The sequence below is a fragment of the Petromyzon marinus genome, unplaced genomic scaffold (genome assembly GCF_048934315.1).
Source record: "Petromyzon marinus isolate PM22_M1 ecotype Great Lakes invasive population unplaced genomic scaffold, UKy_Petmar_22M1.pri1.0 PM_G_Scaffold_14, whole genome shotgun sequence".
In the NCBI taxonomy this organism is placed as follows: domain Eukaryota; kingdom Metazoa; phylum Chordata; class Hyperoartia; order Petromyzontiformes; family Petromyzontidae; genus Petromyzon; species Petromyzon marinus.
The window spans coordinates 233,862-259,812 of NW_027422695.1; the positions used below are offsets into that span (position 1 = coordinate 233,862).

Genomic DNA, 25,951 nt, shown 5'->3' on the forward strand with positions numbered 1-25,951 from the left:
GCACGAAGCTTCAGGTCTTTTCGGCCACGGTCATTCCCTCCCTTTTTTATGCTTGCGAAACGTTAACTCCCTTAATGGAGCATCTTCACCGGTTGGAAAAATTTATGCTGGTTTAACCAAGCTGAATTCTGTAAGGAGCTTACAAACCCTTGAATGATTTGGACAAAGTCCCATCGGTGAGCTCCTCCGGCAGGCAAGGCTGCGTTGGCTGGGTCATGTAGCCCACATGTCCAGTCACCGCATGCCTAAACAGCTTTTGTTCAGCCGGATTGAGGGAGCTAAACGGGCGCGGCACGGGCTAGAGAAGAGATGGAGTGACGTGGTACAGAAGGATGTGGAGCTGAGTGGACATGCCGATGACTGGTACCAGCGGTGTCAAGATCGGCCTCTGTGGAGGATGCTCGTGAAGGACGCTACTTGGCAGTTGGAGGCAGTCGCCCTCCAACAACAACGGAGGGCGGAGGAGCGACGCTCACAACAACGAGCGGAGCGCCGGGTGGCTAAAGCACAGCAGGTTGGCACAGTAGGGGGCACAGGTGGTGCATCAGCCAGTCATCTCAGTCATCTCAGTCAGTCGACCCGTGGCACCTGGATCTGCCCCGTGACCTCCTGCCTGCGAGCGTTCGACACTTCACGTGGCCTCAACGTGCACATGGCCTGGCACAAGCGTCGTGGTGACGCCACCGCCAGTTAGTGGCGAATGGCGGTTGTTGTAGAAACGTGCCTTTTGAGTATTTGTCTGCTGCTGTAATTGTAAATGTCCACGTGATGATGATGACGATGACGCTGATGAGCCACATTGTCGAGCTATCGTTTACGATGGCCAGGTCGCTTCTGAAAAAGCGCTACCCGGTAGCTCAGCGGGGCGCCTTGCCTGGCAAAAAGAAAAATTGTTTGGTTTGTGTTTGGTCTCGATCTGACACGTTAGAGGAGGAGGAGGAGGACCGACACCCCATCGGGAGCGCCCAACGAACCCGGAGACTTTGACGGCGCCCGCCTCTCCGACTGCGGCTCCGTGTCGTCGGCGGCTCTCAGGCGCAGGACCCGACGCCCGACACGATGGCCTTGGCGCTCCTCCCGCTGCCGCTGCTCCTGCCGCTGCTGCTGCCGCCGTGCGTGAGATGCCTCGCCGGGCAACGCGGCCCACCAGGGTCGCCCCTGCGCTTCACCAGGCCGTCCTACCACGCCACCGTCTACGAGAACTCCGCGCCCGGCACGTACGTGGAGAGCCACGACAAGATGGGGATCCACGTCGGCCGCTCGGCCCCCGGGGCCCGGTACGCCGTCGTGTCCGGGGACGAGGGGGCCGCGTTCGAGGCGGAGGGGCTCGTCGTGGGCGACTTTTGGTTCCTGCGCGTCCGCATGAGGGGCGTGCCGTTGGACCGCGAGGAGCGCCGCGGCTACACGCTGGGGGTCACAGCGTTCTCCGAGAACGGCCGCGGGGCGGCGTCCGCCGAGGTCTTCGTCCACGTGCTGGACCGCAACGACCTGAGTCCGCTGTTCTCGGCGTCGTCGTACTCCGCCGGCGTCGCCGACGACGCGCCGGCGGGCGCCGCGGTCCTACGCGTCGCCGCCACGGACGCCGACGAGGGCCCCAACGGGCGCTTCAGTTACGCCCTGGAGCAGCGCTCGGACGCCTTCGCCGTGCACCCGGCGAGCGGCGAGGTGACGCTCGCCAGGAGGCTGACGGAGCCCGGCGACGCGGGGCCGCACGAGTTCAAGGTGACGGCCGTTGACGGCGGCGGGCTGAGCGGCTCGGCGCGCGTCGTAGTGAACGTGAGCCGGGCGAACGCCCACGCCCCGCGCGTCGCCGTCGCCGCGACCCGCGCGCCCGTGTGCGGGCCGGCCCCCCTCCGCCTCCGCGTGCCCGAGGACGTCCCGGTGGGGGCCGTCCTCGGCTGGCTCGATGCTGGCGGCCCCGCCGGGGAGGCGCGCTACTCCCTGCGGGGCGAGGACGAGGACGGCGTCACGTTCGCGGTGCACGAGACGAGCGGGGCCCTGCGTCTGGCGCGGCCGCTCGATTTCGAGAGGCGACGCCGCTACGACCTGACGGTGGCCGCGCGCGACGGCGACCCCGGGGGGCCGCCGCCGGCGGTCTGCCGGGCGACGGTGGAGGTGGCGGACGTGGACGAGAACCGCCACGCCCCGCGGTTCACGGAGTTCGCGGCGGCCGCCGCCGTGCGGGAGGACACCCCCGCGGGGGCCGTCGTCGTCACCGTCGCGGCCGCGGACGAAGACCGGGGAATCGACGGGGAGGTGCGGTACTCCCTCGTGGACGGGTCCGACCTGGGGGTCTTCAGCGTTCATCCGGAGACCGGTAGATCACACCCACTACTGCTATCACTACAACCACCACTACTACAGCTACCACCGCTACCTCCCTCCTCCCTCCCCCCCTCATCCTGCACAGTCACATAGTCACTGTAAGATGTTTTTCTTGTTCGTGTTTTTGTTTGTTTGTTGTGGTTGCACCCGATTCAAGCGCCGAATGGCTCACAGGGCTATAACCAAAATAAATAAACTAAAAAAACTAAAAACCCTCGCGGCTAATGATGCCGTGTCCCGCGCCGGCAGGGGCGATCGTCACGGCGCGGCCGCTGGATCGCGAGACGGCGAGCAGCTACTGGCTCGCGGTGCGCGCTACGGATCGCGGACTCGTCCCTCGCTTCGCCACGCTGCACGTCTACGTGGAGGTGCAGGTACGGGAACCCGTGCGCACTTGCGCGCACGCACGCACGTGTGAGTGCGTGCGTTTGCACCGTGCGTCTCTCCCGCCCCCGTCCCGCCACCCCCCCCCAGGACGTGAACGACAACCCCCCACGGGCGTCGCGTCTGTGGTACCGGGCCGAGGTGGCGGAGAACTCCCCAGGAGGCGTCGCGGCAGCGCAAGTTGACGCCTGGGACCCGGACAACGCCGACGCCGTCGCCGACACCGCCGCCGACACCGCCGGGGAGGCGCGGGGCAGGGGCCTCACGTTCAACATCGTCTGCGGAGACCCGCAGGGATTCTTCAGCATAAACACCAGCACAGGTGGGGGCGGTGGTGCTGGGGGTGGAGAGCAAATCCACAACATTTACAACGATAGTGTAGTGTGCAGTGTTGTGTGTAGCGTATAGCAGTTTGCAGCGTAGTGTATAGTGTAGTGTATAGTGTATAGCGTAGTGTATAGTGTAGTGTATAGTGTAGTGTATAGTAGTGTAGTGTATAGTAATGTATAGTGTAGTGTACAGTGTTGTGTGTAGCGTATAGCAGTGTGTAGCGTAGTGTATAGTGTAGTGTATAGTGTAGTGTATAGTGTATAGCGTAGTGTATAGTGTAGTGTATAGTATAGTGTATAGTACTGTAGTGTATAGTAATGTATAGTGTAGTGTACAGTGTTGTGTGTAGCGTATAGCAGTGTGTAGCGTAGTGTATAGTGTAGTGTATAGTGTAGTGTGTAGCAGTGTAGTATATAGTGTAGTGTATAGTGTAGTGTTGTGTGTAGTGTAGTGTGTTGTGTTGTGTGTAGCGTAGTGTGTTGTGTTGTGTGTAGCGTAGTGTATAGTAGTGTATAGCGTGTAGTGTATAGTGTAGTGTATAGTATATAGCGTAGTGTATAGCGTAGTGTATAGTGTATTGTAGTGTATTTTAGTGTAGTGTTGTAAGGACGAGCAGACTTCTTTTGGAGGCACACTCTGTTTATTGTATTATTTCCTTGTACAACGCTTAACACACACAGAGGGATATTCGGTCCCCTCACCCGATACCCTAGGGAGGTACAGCCTCTGGACCTGGCGGGACTCACACGTCTACCGCTAACCTCCTTGATACCTAAGGAGGTACAACCTCCGGACTTGGCGGGACTCACACGTCTACCGCTATCCTAGTCCTCCGGCTAGGACCTAGGGGAGGCTATCTGACCCACCGCTGGCCCGGTGGGTCCTGACCACTGGGTATGCCGAGCCTTAGCCCTTAGAAGGGCTGGAAGGCTGGTCCAGGGTCCTAGCTAGGCTTCAGCCCAGTCTTCTGTCTTCGATTCGTTTCACCTCGACTGACCCCAACCGTTGTACCCAGGGGTAATGCTGCACTGCCCTGGTGGCAATGCAGGTTACGCAACAGCGCGTAGTTAACACCTCTACAGTAGTATAGTGTAGTGTATAGTGTAGTGTATAGTGTAGTGTGCAGTGTAGTGTACAGTGTTGTGTGTAGCGTATAGCAGTGTGCAGCGTAGTGTATAGTGTAGTGTATAGTAGTGTAGTGTATAGTAGTGTAGTGTATAGTAGTGTAGTGTATAGTAGTGTAGTGTATAGTGTAGTGTATAGTGTATAGCGAAGTGTATAGCAGTGTATAGCGTAGTGTATAGTGTAGTGTATAGTAGTGTATAGTGTAGTGTATAGCAGTGTGTAGCGTATAGCAGTGTGTAGCGTAGTGTATAGCGTGTATTGTAGTGTATTATGGTGTATATTGTAGTGTATAAGTGTATAGTGTAGTGTATAATAGTGTATTGTATAGTAGTGTATAGTGTAGTGTATAGTAGTGTATATTGTAGTGTATAAGTGTATAGTGTAGTGTATAGTGTATTGTATAGTGTATAATAGTGCTTAGCGTAGTGTATAGTGTAGTGTATATTGTAGTGTATAGTAGTGTATTGTAGTGTATAGTGTAGTGTTTAGTGTAATGTATAGTAGTGTATAGTGTAGTGTATAGTAGTGTATAGTGTAGTGTATAGCAGTGTGTAGCGTAGTGTATAGCGTGTATTGTAGTGTATTGTAGTGTATAGAGAGCAAATCCAACAACATTTACTATCGACGCATTTCCATTTGGCACGATGTGACCCAACATAGCCTGACATCACGTGGTGATGTCGTCTTTAAGTTGTCAACTGACGAGCTACCCCCCCCCCCACCCCGTCTCCACGTTGACGCCCCCCACCCCACCGTGTGCGTGTGCCGGCCGGCGTGGGAGGGTTGTGGTTCACCTCTGGTGAACGACTCGTCACAGGCGTCATCCACACCACCAGCAGGCCGCTGGACAGAGAGAGGCAGGCGGAGCACGAGCTGGAGGTGAGAGTCACCGTGAGGGTGGTGGTTGTGGTGGGGGTGGTAGTTGTGGTGGTGGTGTTGGTGGTAGTGGTGGTGGTAGTGGTGGTTGTAGTAGTAGTGGTGGTGGTAGTGATAATGGTGGTGGTAGTAGTGGTGGTAGTTGTAGTAGTGGTGGTGTTAGTGGTAGTTGTGGTGGTGTTGGTAGCGGTGTTCGTGATGGTGGTGGTAGTGGTAGTAGTGGTGGTGGAAGTTGTGGTGGTAGTGGTGGAAATAGTGGCGGTGGTGGTAGTGATGCTGGTAGTAGTGGTGTTGGTAGTAGTGGTAGTGGTGGAGTGATGGTGGTGGTGGTAGTAGTGGTGATGGTGGTAGTAGTGCTGGTGCTATTGGTGGTGGTGATGATAATGGTAGTAGTAATGGTGGTGGTAGTGGTAGTTGTGTTGGTGGTGGCATTGGTAGTGGTGGTAGTGATGGTGGTGGTAGTGGTAGTAGTGGTGGTGGAAGTTGTGCTGGTAGTGGTGGAAGTTGTGGTGGTGGTAGTAGTAGTGGTGATGGTAGTGGTGGGTGGTGGTAGTGGTATTAGTGGTGGTAGTAGTAGTGATGATGGTGGTAGTGGTGGTGGTGGTAGTAGTGGTGGTAGGGATGGTGGTGGTGGTGGAGTGATGGTGGTGGTAGTGGTAGTAGTGGCTGTGGTGGTGGTAGTTGTGGTGGTAGTGATAATGGTGGTGGTAGTAGTGGTAGTGGTGGTGGTGGTAGTAGTGGTGGTAGTGGTGGTACAGTAGGGGACACAGTTGGTGCATCAGCCAGTCATCTCAGTCGACCCGTGGCACCTGGGTCTGCCCCGTGACCTCCGGCCAGCGGGCGTTCGATACTTCACGTGGCTTCAACGTGCACCTAGCCTGGCACAAGCGTCATGGTGACATCACTGCCACTTAGTGGCCGAATGGCGGTTGTTGTTGTGCGTGCGTGTCTGTATGTGCGTGTCTGTGCGTGCGTGTCTGTGCGTGTCTGTGTGTGTCTGTGCTTGCGTGTCTGTGCGTGTCTGTGTGTGTCTGTGCATGTGTGTCTGTGCATGCGTGTCTGTGCATGTCTGTGCGTGTCTGTGCGTGTTTGTGTGTGTCTGTGCGTGCGTGTCTGTGCATGTCTGTGCGTGTCTGTGCGTGTCAGTGTGTGTCTGTGCGTGTCTGTGTGTGTCTGTGTCTGTGTGTGTCTGTGTGTGTCTGTGTGTGTCTGTGTGTGTGTGTCTGTGCGTGCGTGTCTGTGTGTGTCTGTGCGTGTCTGTGTGTCTGTGTGTGTCTGTGCGTGTCTGTGTGTGTCTGTGCGTGTGTGTCTGTGCGTGCGTGTCTGTGCGTGTCTGTGCGTGTCTGTGTGTGCTTCCCGCCGGCCGGCGCCAGGTGTCCATCGTGGACGGCGGCGTCCCCCCGCGTGAAGCGAGGGTGGCGGTGACGCTGAGCGTCTCCGACGAGAACGACAACGCCCCGCGCTTCCCCAGGAACCTCACGCGAGTCAAAGTCGTCGCGGCGGCGGCGGCGGCGCCGACCCCGGGCCCGGCGGTGCCCGTCGCCCGTGTCTACGCCGCCGACGCCGACCGGGGCATCAACGCGGATTTGCGTTACGTCATCAGCGGGGGGCACGACGTCGGAGACTTTGCCATCGACCGCGCGCGAGGAATCGTCTACAGCCAGAGCAGGCAGCAGGCTGCGGGGACATCCAACTCAATCACGGTGCTGGGCACACTCCACATGCTACCTCCTCCTCTCCTGCTCTCCCTACTCCCCCTCTCCCTCCTCCTCTCCCTCCTCCTCTCCCTCCTCACGCAGACACGCATGACGAGGTAACCCCGACCCGACGCAAGGACCCCCCCCCCCGCCTCGCCTCTTATCGCCGCGACGATTCGACCGCTGAAACGGAACTCGCCGATGTCGGCGTCGCCGGCCCCGCAGGTCCACGCCACGGACGGGGGGCGACCGCCCAAGTCATCGATGGCCACACTCCACGTGGAGTGGATCGCCGCTCCACGGCCACCCGAGACGCCTGCGGCCTTCGCCCTGAGGCAGCATGCGGTCACCGTGGCGGAGACGGCCGCCGTGGGCATGGTGGTGATCGTGCTGCCCACGGAGAGCACGTGGGGGAGCCTCCTGTGGTTCAGCATCACAGGTCACGTGGTGCCACCACACACACCACACACACACACCACACACACACCACACACACCACACACACACCACACACACACACCACACACACCACACACACACCACACACTCACCACACACACCACACACACACATACACCACACACACCACACACACCACACACACACACCACACACACCACACACACACCACACACACCACACACCACACACACCACACACCACACACACCACACACCACACACACCACACACACCACACACACCACACACACACCACACACACCACACACACACCACACACACCACACACACACCACACACACCACACACACACCACACATACACCACACGCACCACACACACACACCACACGCACCACACACACACCACACACACACACTACACACACGCACCACACACACCACACACACACCACACACTCAACACACACACACATATACACCACACACACCACACACACCACACACACCACACACACACACCACACACTCAACACACACACACATATACACCACACACACCACACACACCACACACACCACACACCACACACACCACACACACCACACACACACTACACACACACACCACACGCACCACACACACACACCACACACACACACACCACACACACGCACCACACACACCACACACACACCACACACACCGCACACACCACACACACCACACACACACCACACACACCACACACACCATACACACACCACACACCACACACACACCACACACACACACACCACACACCCCACACACACACACCACACACACCACACACACCACACACACCACACACACACACCACACACACACACACCACACACCACACACACACCACACACACCACACACACACAGCACACACACACCACACACACACCACACACACCACACACACACACCACACGCACCACACACACACCACACACACACACTACACACACGCACCACACACACCACACACACACCACACACTCAACACACACACATATACACTACACACACCACACACACCACACACACCACACACACACCACACACACACCACACACACCACACACACCACACACACACTACACACACACACCACACGCACCACACACACACACCACACACACACACACCACACAAACGCACCACACACACCACACACACACCACACACACCGCACACACCACACACACCACACACACACCACACACACCACACACACCATACACACACCACACACACACCACACACACACACACCACACACCCCACACACATACACCACACACACCACACACACCACACACACCACACACACACCACACACACCACACACACCACACACACACCACACACACACACACCACACACCACACACACACCACACACACCACACACACACCACACACACCACACACACACCACACATACACCACACACACCACACACACACACCACACGCACCACACACACACCACACACACACACACTACACACACGCACCACACACACCCACACACACACCACACACACCACACACACCACACACACCACACACACACACCACACACATACACGACACACACCACACACACCACACACACACACTACACACACACCACACACACACACCACACACACACACCACACACACCACACACACCACACACCACACACACCACACACACACCACACACACCACACACACCACACACACACACCACACACACCACACACAGTCACACACACAGTAACACACACACACACCACACACACACACACCACACACACGCACCACACACACCACACACACACCACACACACCGCACACACCACACACACCACACACACACCACACACACCACACACACCATACACACACCACACACCACACACCACACACACACCACACACACACGCCACACACCCCACACACATACACCACACACACCACACACACCACACACACCACACACACCACACACACCATACACACCACACACACACCACACACACACACACACCACACACACACCACACACACACCACACACACCACACATACACCACACACACACACCACACGGACCACACACACACCACACACATACACACCACACACACGCACCACACACACACCCACACACACACCACACACACCACACACACCACACACACACACCACACACACCACACACATACACGACACACACCACACACACACCACACACACACACTACACACACACCACACACACACACCACACACACACCACACACCACACACACCACACACACCACACACACCACACACACACCACACACACCACACACACCACACACACACACCACACACACCACACAAACAGTCACTCACACAGTAACACACACACATCACACACCACACACACCACACACACCACACCACACACTCCATACGCACCACACACACACACACACCACACACACACACTACACACACACCACACACACACACCACACACACACACTACACACACACCACACACACCACACACACACACACCACACACACACACCACACACCACACACATCACACACACACACACCACACACACACACTACACACACACCACACACACCACACACACACACACCACACACACACCACACACACCACACACACCACACACACCACACATACACCACACACACACACCACACGCACCACACACACACCACACACACACCACACACACGCACCACACACACACCCACACACACACCACACACACCACACACATACACGACACACACCACACACACACCACACACACACTACACACACACCACACACACACCCACACACACACCACACACACCACACACCACACACACCACACACACCACACACACACACACACCACACACACCACACACACACACACCACACACACGCACCACACACACCACACACACACCACACACACCGCACACACCACACACACCACACACACACCACACACACCACACACACCATACACACACCACACACCACACACACCACACACACAGACCACACACCCCACACACATACACCACACACACCACACACACCACACACACCACACACACCATACACACCACACACACACCACACACACACACACCACACACACACCACACACACCACACACACACCACACACACCACACACACACACCACACGCGCCACACACACACCACACACACACACACACCACACATACGCACCACACACACATCCACACACACACCACACACACCACACACACCACACACATACACGACACACACCACACACACACCACACACACACACTACACACACACCACACACACACACCACACACACCACACACACCACACACCACACACACCACACACACACCACACACACCACACACACCACACACACACACCACACACACCACACACACAGTCACTCACACAGTAACACACACACATCACACACACCACACACACCACACACACCACACCACACACACCATACGCACCACACACACACACCACACACACCACACACACACACTACACACACACCACACACACACACCACACACACACACTACACACACACCACACACACCACACACACACACACCACACACACACCACACACCACACACATCACACACACCACACACCACACACACCACACACACCACACACACCACACACACACACACCACACACATCACACACACACACCACACACACCACACACAAACACCACACACACCACACACACACACCACACACACACCACACACACCACACACAAACACCACACACACCACACACACACACCACACACACACCACACACACACCATACACACACCATACACACCACACACTCACCACACACACACCACACACACCACACACACACACCACACACACAATACACACCACACCCCAACCCACGTGTTGTGTTCATGGTGACATCATGTGGATGGTTTAACGGTGACATCTTGATGGTGGTGTGCTAACGGTGACGTGATGATGATGATGACGATGGTGACGGTGTTGGCAGGCGGTAACTGGGAGGGCAGCTTCCACGTGACGGAGCACAGCGGCTTTGTGGAGGTGGCCAAGCCGCTGGATGCCGAGCGGTGCTCCCTCTACCGGCTCACCGTGACGCTCACCGACGGGACCAACGCTGCAACCACCCTGGTGGGCAGGCACGCGTGTCTGTGTGTGTGTCTGTGTGTGCGTCTGTGTCTGTGTGTGTCTGTGTGTGTGTCTGTGTGTGTGTCTGTGTGTGTCTGTGTGTGTGTCTGTGTGTGTCTGTGTGTGTGTCTGTGTGTGTCTGTGTGTGTCTGTGTGTGTGTCTGTGTGTGTGTCTGTGTGTGTGTCTGTGTGTGTCTGTGTGTGTGTCTGTGTGTCTGTGTGTGTGTTTGTGTGTCTGTGTCTGTGTGTGTGTCTGTGTGTGTGTCTGTGTGTGTCTGTGTGTGTGTGTGTGAATGTGTGTGTGTGTCTGTGTATGTGTCTGTGTGTGTGTCTGTGTGTGTGTCTGCGTGTGCACCGTCCACGACAGCGTTGCCCGTCCGGCACCACGAGGAGGTAGGGGGTTGTTTTACCACCCGCATCACCACATTACTCATCCCCACTACCCTCACCACCCACCCCCCCGCCAGGTGGAGGTGACGGTACTGGACGTGAACGACCACCGGCCCCGCTTCTCCCGTGACCTCTACGAGGCGACCGTGGCTGAGGAGACTCCTCCTGCCGCCACCGGGATCCTGCGGCTGGAGGCGACGGACGCCGACGCCGGCGCCGTCGCCGCCCGGCTCTCCTTCTCCCTCGTCGGCTTAGGCGGCGGCGACGCCGCGGAGAGCCTGCGTCTGTTCCGCGTGGACCCCGTCACCGGCGAGGTCACCGCCGCCGAGAGGCTGGACCGAGAGGCCAAGCGGAGCCACCTGCTCACCGTCATGGTGAGAGGGCGCCACGCCAGGTGCACGTGTGTGTACGTGTGTGAGAGTGAGGTGTAAACATCGCCACTAGGGAGACTAAGGCGGTCGGGCGTGGTGCTGGTCACCCACCCCGTCGTGTACCGTTCCGGCCTTCATAGGTGCTCACTAACAGCACTTGCCCCTACAGTCTGTTAAGGCTATACAGGGGATCTTTATCTTTGTGTGAGTGAGTGTGTGTGAGTGAGTGTGTGTGTACGTGTCTGTGTGCGTGTGTGTACGTGTGTGTGTGTGTGTACGTGTGTGTGTACGTGTGTGTACGTGTGTGTGTGTGTACGTGTGTGTGTGTACGTGTGTGTGTACGTGTGTGTACATGTGTTGTGTTGTACGTGTGTGTGTACGTGTGTGTGTGTGCGTGTGTGTGTGTACATATGTGTGTGTACATGTGTGTGTGTGTACATGTGTGTGTACATGTGTGTGTGTGTACGTGTGTGTGTATGTGTGTGTGTGTATGTGTGTGTGTACGTGTGTGTGTACGTGTGTGTGTGTACGTGTGTGTGTACATGTGTGTGTGTACGTGTGTGTGCGTTGAACTGTATGTAGCCGACCGTGCAAATCGAAGGTGCTGATGACGACGATGATGACGACGATGACAACGATGCCGTGACCGCTGTCTTGCGTGGTGACCATAGTGTCCTGTATAGTAGTGTTTAGCGTACTGTGTAGTAGTATATAGTGTACCGTATAGTAATGTGTAGTGTAGTGTATAGTGTAGTGTATAGTAGTGTGTAGTGTAGTGTATAGTAGTGTATAGTGTAGTGTATAGTGTAGTGTATAGTAGTGTGTAGTGTAGTGTATAGTAGTGTATAGTGTAGTCTATAGTGTAGTGTATAGTAGTGTGTAGTGTAGTGTATAGTGTAGTGTATAGTAATGTGTAGTGTAGTCTATAGTGTAGTGTATAGTAGTGTATAGTGTAGTGTATAGTGTCCTGTATCGTAGTGTTTAGCGTACTGTATAGTAGTGTATAGTATAGTGTATAGTAGTGTATAGTGTAGTGTATAGTGCAGTGTATAATGTAGTGTATAGTGTATAGTAGTGTAGTGTATAGTGTACTGTATAGTGGACTGTATAGTGTAGTGTATAGTAGTCTATAGTGTAGTGTATAATGTAGTGTATAGTAGTGTATAGTGTAGTGTATAGTAGTGTAGTGTAGTGCATAGTAGTGTAGTGTATAGTGTAGTGTAGTGTTTAGTGTAGTGTATAGTGTAGTGTATAGTGTAATGTATAGTAGTGTGTAGTGTAGTGTAGTCTGTAGTGTATAGTGTAGTGTATAGTAGTGTATAGTGTAGTGTATAGTAGTGTAGTGTATAGTGTAGTGTTTAGTGTATAGTAGTGTATAGTGTAGTGTATAGTAGTGTATAGTGTAGTGTATAGTGTAGTGTATAGTAGTGTATAGTGTATTGTATAGTAGTGTATAGTGTAGTGTATAGTAGTCTATAGTATAGTGTATTGTATAGTAGTGTAGTGTATAGTGTAGTGTATAGTAGTGTATAATGTACCGTATAGTAGTGTATAGTGTAGTGTACAGTGTAGTGTATAGTAGTGTATAGTAGTGTAATGTATAGTAGTGTATAGTGTACTGTATAGTAGTGTACAGTGTACTATATAGTAGTGTAGTGTACAGTATTGTATAGTGTACTGTATAGTAGTGTAGTGTATAGTAGTGTGTAGTGTAGTGTATAGTAGTATAGTGTACAGTAGTGTATAGTGTACTGTATAGTAGTGTACAGTGTAGTGTATAGTAGTGTATAGTGTAGTGTATAGAGTAATGTATATTAGTGTAGTGTATAGTAGTGTATAGTGTAGTGTTGTGTATAGTGTAGTGTATAGTTTTGTGTTGTGTATAGTAGTGTATAGTAGTCTATAGTGTAGTGTATAGTAGTGTAGTGTATAGTAGTGTATAGTGTGGTGTATAGTAGTATAGTGTAGTGTATAGTGTAGTGTATAGTAGTGTACAGTGTAGTGTACAGTGTAGTGTATAGTGTAGTGTATAGTAGTGTGCAGTGTATAGTAGTGTACAGTGTAGTGTATAGTAGTGTAGTGTATAGTAGTGTATAGTAGTGTGTAGTGTAGTGTACAGTATAGTAGTGTACAGTGTAGTGTATAGTATTGTGTCGTGTAGTTTGTCACGTAAACAAACCGCGTAACCGATGGCCACGTTTTGTTTCGGTGACGACAAACCTTGCCGATTTACCGTGTCAGGCGCCGGTGTCGCAGTTTGACGGCACCGCAGCGCCGGTCACGTCGCACGCGACCAGCACGACGTGACTCACCGCGGACGGTCTCCTCCTGTCAGGGGGCGTTTGTGGCGAGCGATCTCTCCGCTCGGCCCTCTCTCTCACTCTCACTCTCTCTCTCACTCTCTCACACTCTCACTCTCTCTCTCACTCTCTCTCTCACTCTCTCTCACTCTCTGTCTCACTTTCCCTCTCTATCTCTCTCTCACTCTCTTCTCACTCTCTGTCTCACTTTCACTCACTCTTACTCTCTCTCTGTCTCACTTTCACTCTCTCTCACCCTCTCTCTGTCTCACTTTCACTCTCTCTCTCTATCTCTTTCTCACTCTCTCTCTCACTCTCTCTCCCTCACCCTCTCACTCTCTCACTGTCTCTCTCACTCTCTCACTCTCCCGCACAAACAGGTGCAGGACGGCGGGGTCCCCGTGAGGCGAGCGTACGCCACGCTGGCGGTGAGCGTCGACGATGCCAACGACCACGCGCCCCGCTTCACCGGCGGCCCCTACGAGGCCCGCGTGGCCGAGTCGGCGGCCGTGGGCTCCGCCGTGGTGCGCGTCATGGCGCTGGACCGCGACGAAGGCCCCAACGCCGACGTCAGATACAGCATCAGCCATGGTGACCGCCTCACCACCACTCCCACCGCTCCCACCACCACTCCCACCACTCCCACCGCTCCCACCACTCCCACTACCACTCCCACCACTCTCACCACTCCCACCACTCCCCACCACTCCCACCACCACTCCCACCACTCCCACCACTCCCACCGCTCCCACCACCGCCACCACTCCCACTCCCACCGCTCCCACCGCCACCGCTCCCACTCCCACCACTCCCACCACTCCCACTCCCACCACTCCCACCACTCCCACCACTCCCACTCCCACCACTCCCACCACTCCCACCACTCCCACCGCTCCCACCGCTCCCACCACTCCCACCACTCCCACCACTCCCACCGCTCCCACCTCCACTCCCACCACTCCTACCACCACCACTCCCACCGCTCCCATCGCTCCCACCGCCACTCCCCCCAACGCGGAGGGAGTTTCTGCACTGGAGCACATTTCCCGCGTCGCGTTTTCTTCGTGGCGACGCTCCGTCGCGTGTCTCTCCCCTGTCCAGCTCGGATCGCCGGCGGCCGATGGGCGCCGGGGCTTCCCACCCGCGGCGTTCGCCCTCGGCGGCTCCCTTCGCTTTTGACGACGCTAACTCGCGAATTCCCGCGGCAGGAAACTTGGGGAATTCCTTCGCCATCCACCACGCGCTGGGCGTCGTCTCCGTGGCGAGGAAGCTGGACGGCTCCGCGGTGGAGGCCTACGAGCTGACGGTGAGGGCGGCCGACCGGGGGCGCCCGTGCCGCTTCACGAGTATCACCGTCCACGTCGTCGTCGTCGTCGCCGCCGCTACCGCGGACGCCGCCTCGGACGGCGCTCTACCCACATTCGCCTCCAGAGGCGGAGTGGTCGATTTACACCCGTAGACTAACACAGAGACACGTAGACTAACACAGAGACCCGTAGGCTAACACAGAGACCCGTAGGCTAACACAGAGACCCGTAGACTAACACAGAGACCCGTAGACTAACACAGAGACCAGTAGACTAACACAGAGACCCGTAGACTCACACAGAGACCCGTAGACTAACACAGAGACCCGTAGACTCACCACACAGAGACCCGTAGACTAACACAGAGACCCGTAGACTAACACAGAGACCCGTAGACTAACACAGAGACCCGTAGACTCACCACACAGAGACCCGTAGACTAACACAGAGACCCGTAGACTAACACAGAGACCCGTAGACTAACACAGAGACCCGTAGACTCACCACACAGAGACCCGTAGACTCACACAGAGACCCGTAGATTCACACAGAGACCCGTAGACTAGCACAGAGACCCGTAGACTAACACAGAGACCCGTAGACTAACACAGATACCCGTAGACTCACACAGAGACCCGTAGACTCACACAGAGACCCGTAGACTCACACAAAGACCCATAGACTAACACAGAGACCTGTAGACTAACACAGAAACCCGTAGATTCACACAGAGACCCGTAGATTAACGCAGATACCCGTAGACTAACACAGAGACCCGTAGGCTAACACAGAGACCCGTAGACTAACACAGAGACCCATAGATTCACACAGAGACCCGTAGACTAACACAGAGACCCGTAGACTAACACAGAGACCCATAGATTCAAACAGAGACCCGTAGACTAACACAGAGACCCGTAGACTAACACAGAGTCACATAGACTCACAAAGAGACCCGTAGACTCACAAAGAGACGCGTAGACTAACACAGAGACCCGTAGACTAACACAGAGACCCATAGATTCACACAGAGACCCGTAGACTAACACAGAGACCCAGATGTTAACACAGAGACCCATAGATTCACACAGAGACCCGTAGACTAACACAGAGACCCGTAGACTCACACAGAGACCCATAGATTCACACAGAGACCCGTAGACTAACACAGAGACCCATAGATTCACACCGAGATCCATAGATTCACACAGAGACCCGTAGACTAACACAGAGCCCATAGATTCCCACAGAGACCCGTAGACTAACACAGAGACCCGTAGACTAACACAGAGACCCGTAGACTAACACAGAGACCCGTAGACTAACACAGAGACCCGTAGACTAACACAGAGACCCGTAGACTAACACAGAGACCTGTAGACTAACACAGAGACCCGTAGACTAACACAGAGACCCGTAGACTAACACAGAGACCCATAGACTAACACAGAGACCCGTAGACTAACACAGAGACCCGTAGACTAACACAGAGACCCGTAGACTAACACAGAGACCCGTAGACTAACACAGAGACCCGTAGACTAACACAGAGACCCGTAGACTAACACAGAGACCCGTAGATTCACACAGAGACCCGTAGACTCACACAGAGACCCGTAGACTAACACAGATACCCGTAGACTAACACAGAGACCCGTAGATTCACACAGAGACCCGTAGACTAACACAGAAACACTAGACTAACACAGAGACCCATAGACTCACCACACAGAGACCCGTAGACTAACACAGAGACCCGTAGACTCACCACACAGAGACCCGTAGACTAACACAGAGACCCGTAGACTAACACAGAGACCCGTAGACTAACACAGAGACCCGTAGACTAACACAGAGACCCGTAGACCCACACAGAGACCCGTAGACTCACACAAAGACCCGTAGACTAACACAGAGACCGGTAGACTAACACAGAGACCCGTAGACTAACACAGAGACCCATAGACTAACACAGAGACCCGTAGATTCACACAGAGACCCGTAGACTAACACAGAGACCCGTAGACTCACCACACAGAGACCCGTAGACTAACACAGAGACCCGTAGACTAACACAGAGACCCGTAGACTAACACAGAGACCCGTAGACTAACACAGAGACCCGTAGACTCACACAGAGACCCGTAGATTCACACAGAGACCCATAGACTAACACAGAGACCCGTAGACTAACACAGAGACCCGTAGACTAACACAGAGACCCGTAGACTAACACAGAGACCCGTAGACTAACACAGAGACCCGTAGACTAACACAGAGACCCGTAGACTAACACAGAGACCCGTAGATTCACACAGAGACCCGTAGACTCACACAGAGACCCGTAGACTAACACAGATACCCGTAGACTAACACAGAGACCCGTAGATTCACACAGAGACCCGTAGACTAACACAGAAACACTAGACTAACACAGAGACCCATAGACTCACCACACAGAGACCCGTAGACTAACACAGAGACCCGTAGACTCACCACACAGAGACCCGTAGACTAACACAGAGACCCGTAGACTAACACAGAGACCCGTAGACTAACACAGAGACCCGTAGACTAACACAGAGACCCGTAGACCCACACAGAGACCCGTAGACTCACACAAAGACCCGTAGACTAACACAGAGACCGGTAGACTAACACAGAGACCCGTAGACTAACACAGAGACCCATAGACTAACACAGAGACCCGTAGATTCACACAGAGACCCGTAGACTAACACAGAGACCCGTAGACTCACCACACAGAGACCCGTAGACTAACACAGAGACCCGTAGACTAACACAGAGACCCGTAGACTAACACAGAGACCCGTAGACTAACACAGAGACCCGTAGACTCACACAGAGACCCGTAGATTCACACAGAGACCCGTAGACTAACACAGAGACCCGTAGACTAACACAGAGACCCGTAGACTAACACAGAGACCTGTAGACTAACACAGAGACCCGTAGACTAACACAGAGACCCATAGATTCACACAGAGACCCGTAGACTAACACAGAGACCCGTAGACTAACACAGAGACCCATAGATTCAAACAGAGACCCGTAGACTAACACAGAGACCCGTAGACTAACACAGAGTCACATAGACTCACAAAGAGACCCGTAGACTCACAAAGAGACGCGTAGACTAACACAGAGACCCGTAGACTAACACAGAGACCCATAGATTCACACAGAGACCCATAGATTCACACAGAGACCCGTAGACTAACACAGAGACCCGTAGACTAACACAGAGACCCGTAGACTAACACAGAGACCTGTAGACTAACACAGAGACCCGTAGACTAACACAGAGACCCATAGATTCACACAGAGACCCGTAGACTAACACAGAGACCCGTAGACTAACACAGAGACCCATAGATTCAAACAGAGACCCGTAGACTAACACAGAGACCCGTAGACTAACACAGAGTCACATAGACTCACAAAGAGACCCGTAGACTCACAAAGAGACGCGTAGACTAACACAGAGACCCGTAGACTAACACAGAGACCCAGATGTTAACACAGAGACCCATAGATTCACACAGAGACCCGTAGACTAACACAGAGACCCGTAGACTCACACAGAGACCCATAGATTCACACAGAGACCCGTAGACTAACACAGAGACCCATAGATTCACACCGAGATCCATAGATTCACACAGAGACCCGTAGACTAACACAGAGCCCATAGATTCCCACAGAGACCCGTAGACTAACACAGAGACCCGTAGACTAACACAGAGACCCGTAGACTAACACAGAGACCCGTAGACTAACACAGAGACCCGTAGACTAACACAGAGACCCGTAGACTAACACAGAGACCTGTAGACTAACACAGATACCCGTAGACTAACACAGAGACCCGTAGACTAACACAGAGACCCATAGACTAACACAGAGACCCGTAGACTAACACAGAGACCCGTAGACTAACACAGAGACCCGTAGACTAACACAGAGACCCGTAGACTAACACAGAGACCCGTAGACTAACACAGAGACCCGTAGACTAACACAGAGACCCGTAGATTCACACAGAGACCCGTAGACTCACACAGAGACCCGTAGACTAACACAGATACCCGTAGACTAACACAGAGACCCGTAGATTCACACAGAGACCCGTAGACTAACACAGAAACACTAGACTAACACAGAGACCCATAGACTCACCACACAGAGACCCGTAGACTAACACAGAGACCCGTAGACTCACCACACAGAGACCCGTAGACTAACACAGAGACCCGTAGACTAACACAGAGACCCGTAGACTAACACAGAGACCCGTAGACTAACACAGAGACCCGTAGACCCACACAGAGACCCGTAGACTCACACAAAGACCCGTAGACTAACACAGAGACCGGTAGACTAACACAGAGACCCGTAGACTAACACAGAGACCCATAGACTAACACAGAGACCCGTAGATTCACACAGAGACCCGTAGACTAACACAGAGACCCGTAGACTCACCACACAGAGACCCGTAGACTAACACAGAGACCCGTAGACTAACACAGAGACCCGTAGACTAACACAGAGACCCGTAGACTAACACAGAGACCCGTAGACTCACACAGAGACCCGTAGATTCACACAGAGACCCATAGACTAACACAGAGACCCGTAGACTAACACAGAGACCCGTAGACTAACACAGAGACCCGTAGACTAACACAGAGACCCGTAGACTAACACAGAGACCCGTAGACTAACACAGAGACCCGTAGACTAACACAGAGACCCGTAGATTCACACAGAGACCCGTAGACTCACACAGAGACCCGTAGACTAACACAGATACCCGTAGACTAACACAGAGACCCGTAGATTCACACAGAGACCCGTAGACTAACACAGAAACACTAGACTAACACAGAGACCCATAGACTCACCACACAGAGACCCGTAGACTAACACAGAGACCCGTAGACTCACCACACAGAGACCCGTAGACTAACACAGAGACCCGTAGACTAACACAGAGACCCGTAGACTAACACAGAGACCCGTAGACTAACACAGAGACCCGTAGACCCACACAGAGACCCGTAGACTCACACAAAGACCCGTAGACTAACACAGAGACCGGTAGACTAACACAGAGACCCGTAGAATAACACAGAGACCCATAGACTAACACAGAGACCCGTAGATTCACACAGAGACCCGTAGACTAACACAGAGACCCGTAGACTAACACAGAGACCCGTAGACTAACACAGAGACCCGTAGACTAACACAGAGACCCGTAGACTCACACAGAGACCCGTAGATTCACACAGAGACCCGTAGACTAACACAGAGACCCGTAGACTAACACAGAGACCCATAGACTCACCACACAGAGACCCGTAGACTAACACAGAGACCCGTAGACTCACCACACAGAGACCCGTAGACTAACACAGAGACCCGTAGACTAACACAGAGACCCGTAGACTAACACAGAGACCCGTAGACTAACACAGAGACCCGTAGACCCACACAGAGACCCGTAGACTCACACAAAGACCCGTAGACTAACACAGAGACCGGTAGACTAACACAGAGACCCGTAGAATAACACAGAGACCCATAGACTAACACAGAGACCCGTAGATTCACACAGAGACCCGTAGACTAACACAGAGACCCGTAGACTAACACAGAGACCCGTAGACTAACACAGAGACCCGTAGACTAACACAGAGACCCGTAGACTCACACAGAGACCCGTAGATTCACACAGAGACCCGTAGACTAACACAGAGACCCGTAGACTAACACAGAGACCCGTAGACTAACACAGAGACCTGTAGACTAACACAGAGACCCGTAGACTAACACAGAGACCCGTAGACTAACACAGAGACCCGTAGACTCACACAGAGACCCATAGATTCACACAGAGACCCGTAGACTAACACAGAGACCCATAGACTAACACTGAGACTCATAGATTCACACAGAGACCCGTAGACTAACACAGAGACCCGTAGACTAACACAGAGACCCATAGATTCACACAGAGACCCGTAGACTAACACAGAGACCCAGAGATTAACACAGAGACCCATAGATTCACACAGAGACCCGTAGACTAACACGGAGACCTGTAGACTCACACAGAGACCCATAGATTCACACAGAGACCCGTAGACTAACACAGAGACCCATAGATTCACACAGAGATCCATAGATTCACACAGAGACCCGTAGGCTAACACAGAGCCCATAGATTCCCACAGAGACCCGTAGACTAACACAGAGACCCGTAGACTAACACAGAGACCCGTAGACTAACACAGAGACCCGTAGACTAACACAGAGACCCGTAGATTCACACAGAGACCCGTAGACTAACACAGAAACCCGTAGACTAACACAGAGACCCGTAGACTCACCACACAGAGACCCGTAGACTAACACAGAGACCCATAGACTCACCACACAGAGACCCGTAGACTAACACAGAGACCCGTAGACTAACACAGAGACCCGTAGACTAACACAGAGACCCGTAGACCCACACAGAGACCCGTAGACTCATACAAAGACCCGTAGACTAACACAGAGACCCGTAGACTAACACAGAGACCCGTAGACTAACACAGAGACCCATAGACTAACACAGAGACCCGTAGATTCACACAGAGACCCGTAGACTAACACAGAGACCCGTAGACTCACCACACAGAGACCCGTAGACTAACACAGAGACCCGTAGACTAACACAGAGACCCGTAGACTATCACAGAGACCCGTAGACTAACACAGAGACCCGTAGACTCACACAGAGACCCGTAGATTCACACAGAGACCCGTAGACTAACACAGAGACCCGTAGACTAACACAGAGACCCGTAGACTAACACAGAGACCCGTAGACTCACACAGAGACCCGTAGACTCACACAAAAACCCATAGACTAACACAGAGACCCGTAGACTAACACAGAGACCCGTAGATTCACACAGAGACCCGTAGATTAACACAGAGACCTGTAGACTAACACAGAGACCCATAGATTCACACAGAGACCCGTAGACTAACACAGAGACCCGTAGACTAACACAGAGACCCGTAGACTAACACAGAGACCCGTAGACTCACACAGAGACCCGTAGATTCACACAGAGACCCGTAGACTAACACAGAGACCCGTAGACTAACACAGAGACCCGTAGACTAACACAGAGACCTGTAGACTAACACAGAGACCCGTAGACTAACACAGAGACCCGTAGACTAACACAGAGACCCGTAGACTCACACAGAGACCCATAGATTCACACAGAGACCCGTAGACTAACACAGAGACCCATAGACTAACACTGAGACTCATAGATTCACACAGAGACCCGTAGACTAACACAGAGACCCGTAGACTAACACAGAGACCCATAGATTCACACAGAGACCCGTAGACTAACACAGAGACCCAGAGATTAACACAGAGACCCATAGATTCACACAGAGACCCGTAGACTAACACGGAGACCTGTAGACTCACACAGAGACCCATAGATTCACACAGAGACCCGTAGACTAACACAGAGACCCATAGATTCACACAGAGATCCATAGATTCACACAGAGACCCGTAGGCTAACACAGAGCCCATAGATTCCCACAGAGACCCGTAGACTAACACAGAGACCCGTAGACTAACACAGAGACCCGTAGACTAACACAGAGACCCGTAGACTAACACAGAGACCCGTAGATTCACACAGAGACCCGTAGACTAACACAGAAACCCGTAGACTAACACAGAGACCCGTAGACTCACCACACAGAGACCCGTAGACTAACACAGAGACCCATAGACTCACCACACAGAGACCCGTAGACTAACACAGAGACCCGTAGACTAACACAGAGACCCATAGACTAACACAGAGACCCGTAGATTCACACAGAGACCCGTAGACTAACACAGAGACCCGTAGACTCACCACACAGAGACCCGTAGACTAACACAGAGACCCGTAGACTAACACAGAGACCCGTAGACTAACACAGAGACCCGTAGACTAACACAGAGACCCGTAGACTCACACAGAGACCCGTAGATTCACACAGAGACCCATAGACTAACACAGAGACCCGTAGACTAACACAGAGACCCGTAGACTAACACAGAGACCCGTAGACTAACACAGAGACCCGTAGACTAACACAGAGACCCGTAGACTAACACAGAGACCCGTAGACTAACACAGAGACCCGTAGATTCACACAGAGACCCGTAGACTCACACAGAGACCCGTAGACTAACACAGATACCCGTAGACTAACACAGAGACCCGTAGATTCACACAGAGACCCGTAGACTAACACAGAAACACTAGACTAACACAGAGACCCATAGACTCACCACACAGAGACCCGTAGACTAACACAGAGACCCGTAGACTCACCACACAGAGACCCGTAGACTAACACAGAGACCCGTAGACTAACACAGAGACCCGTAGACTAACACAGAGACCCGTAGACTAACACAGAGACCCGTAGACCCACACAGAGACCCGTAGACTCACACAAAGACCCGTAGACTAACACAGAGACCGGTAGACTAACACAGAGACCCGTAGACTAACACAGAGACCCATAGACTAACACAGAGACCCGTAGATTCACACAGAGACCCGTAGACTAACACAGAGACCCGTAGACTCACCACACAGAGACCCGTAGACTAACACAGAGACCCGTAGACTAACACAGAGACCCGTAGACTAACACAGAGACCCGTAGACTAACACAGAGACCCGTAGACTCACACAGAGACCCGTAGATTCACACAGAGACCCGTAGACTAACACAGAGACCCGTAGACTAACACAGAGACCCGTAGACTAACACAGAGACCTGTAGACTAACACAGAGACCCGTAGACTAACACAGAGACCCATAGATTCACACAGAGACCCGTAGACTAACACAGAGACCCGTAGACTAACACAGAGACCCATAGATTCAAACAGAGACCCGTAGACTAACACAGAGACCCGTAGACTAACACAGAGTCACATAGACTCACAAAGAGACCCGTAGACTCACAAAGAGACGCGTAGACTAACACAGAGACCCGTAGACTAACACAGAGACCCATAGATTCACACAGAGACCCGTAGACTAACACAGAGACCCAGATGTTAACACAGAGACCCATAGATTCACACAGAGACCCGTAGACTAACACAGAGACCCGTAGACTCACACAGAGACCCATAGATTCACACAGAGACCCGTAGACTAACACAGAGACCCATAGATTCACACCGAGATCCATAGATTCACACAGAGACCCGTAGACTAACACAGAGCCCATAGATTCCCACAGAGACCCGTAGACTAACACAGAGACCCGTAGACTAACACAGAGACCCGTAGACTAACACAGAGACCCGTAGACTAACACAGAGACCCGTAGACTAACACAGAGACCCGTAGACTAACACAGAGACCTGTAGACTAACACAGATACCCGTAGACTAACACAGAGACCCGTAGACTAACACAGAGACCCATAGACTAACACAGAGACCCGTAGACTAACACAGAGACCCGTAGACTAACACAGAGACCCGTAGACTAACACAGAGACCCGTAGACTAACACAGAGACCCGTAGACTAACACAGAGACCCGTAGACTAACACAGAGACCCGTAGATTCACACAGAGACCCGTAGACTCACACAGAGACCCGTAGACTAACACAGATACCCGTAGACTAACACAGAGACCCGTAGATTCACACAGATACCCGTAGACTAACACAGAAACACTAGACTAACACAGAGACCCATAGACTCACCACACAGAGACCCGTAGACTAACACAGAGACCCGTAGACTCACCACACAGAGACCCGTAGACTAACACAGAGACCCGTAGACTAACACAGAGACCCGTAGACTAACACAGAGACCCGTAGACTAACACAGAGACCCGTAGACCCACACAGAGACCCGTAGACTCACACAAAGACCCGTAGACTAACACAGAGACCGGTAGACTAACACAGAGACCCGTAGACTAACACAGAGACCCATAGACTAACACAGAGACCCGTAGATTCACACAGAGACCCGTAGACTAACACAGAGACCCGTAGACTCACCACACAGAGACCCGTAGA

The 25,951-nt window shown here is 53.2% G+C and overlaps 1 protein-coding gene across 1 annotated transcript; it reads left to right on the forward strand.

The window, feature by feature from the left end:
* Positions 1-1,059: 1,059 nt before the first annotated feature.
* On the forward strand, positions 1,060-15,937 carry LOC142910232 (protocadherin Fat 1-like). The gene is made up of 10 exons (XM_076059938.1): positions 1,060-2,317; positions 2,575-2,699; positions 2,800-3,031; positions 4,982-5,043; positions 6,414-6,743; positions 6,963-7,176; positions 11,281-11,420; positions 11,885-12,181; positions 14,859-15,069; positions 15,687-15,937. The coding sequence occupies exons 1-10, from the start codon at positions 1,060-1,062 to the stop codon at positions 15,935-15,937; spliced, it is 3,120 nt and encodes a 1,039-aa protein (XP_075916053.1).
* The last annotated feature ends 10,014 nt before the right edge of the window (positions 15,938-25,951 follow it).

What these genes read in the sequence shown, in the direction of transcription:
- LOC142910232 (XM_076059938.1), top strand. Translation starts at nt 1,060, where the DNA reads ATGGCCTTGGCGCTCCTCCCGCTGCCGCTGCTCCTGCCGCTGCTGCTG. An exon ending in CAGCGTTCATCCGGAGACCG is followed by an intron (nt 2,318 to 2,574) that starts GTAGATCACACC and finishes CCGCGCCGGCAG; the next exon opens with GGGCGATCGTCACGGCGCGG. An exon ending in AGGCGGAGCACGAGCTGGAG is followed by an intron (nt 5,044 to 6,413) that starts GTGAGAGTCACC and finishes GGCCGGCGCCAG; the next exon opens with GTGTCCATCGTGGACGGCGG.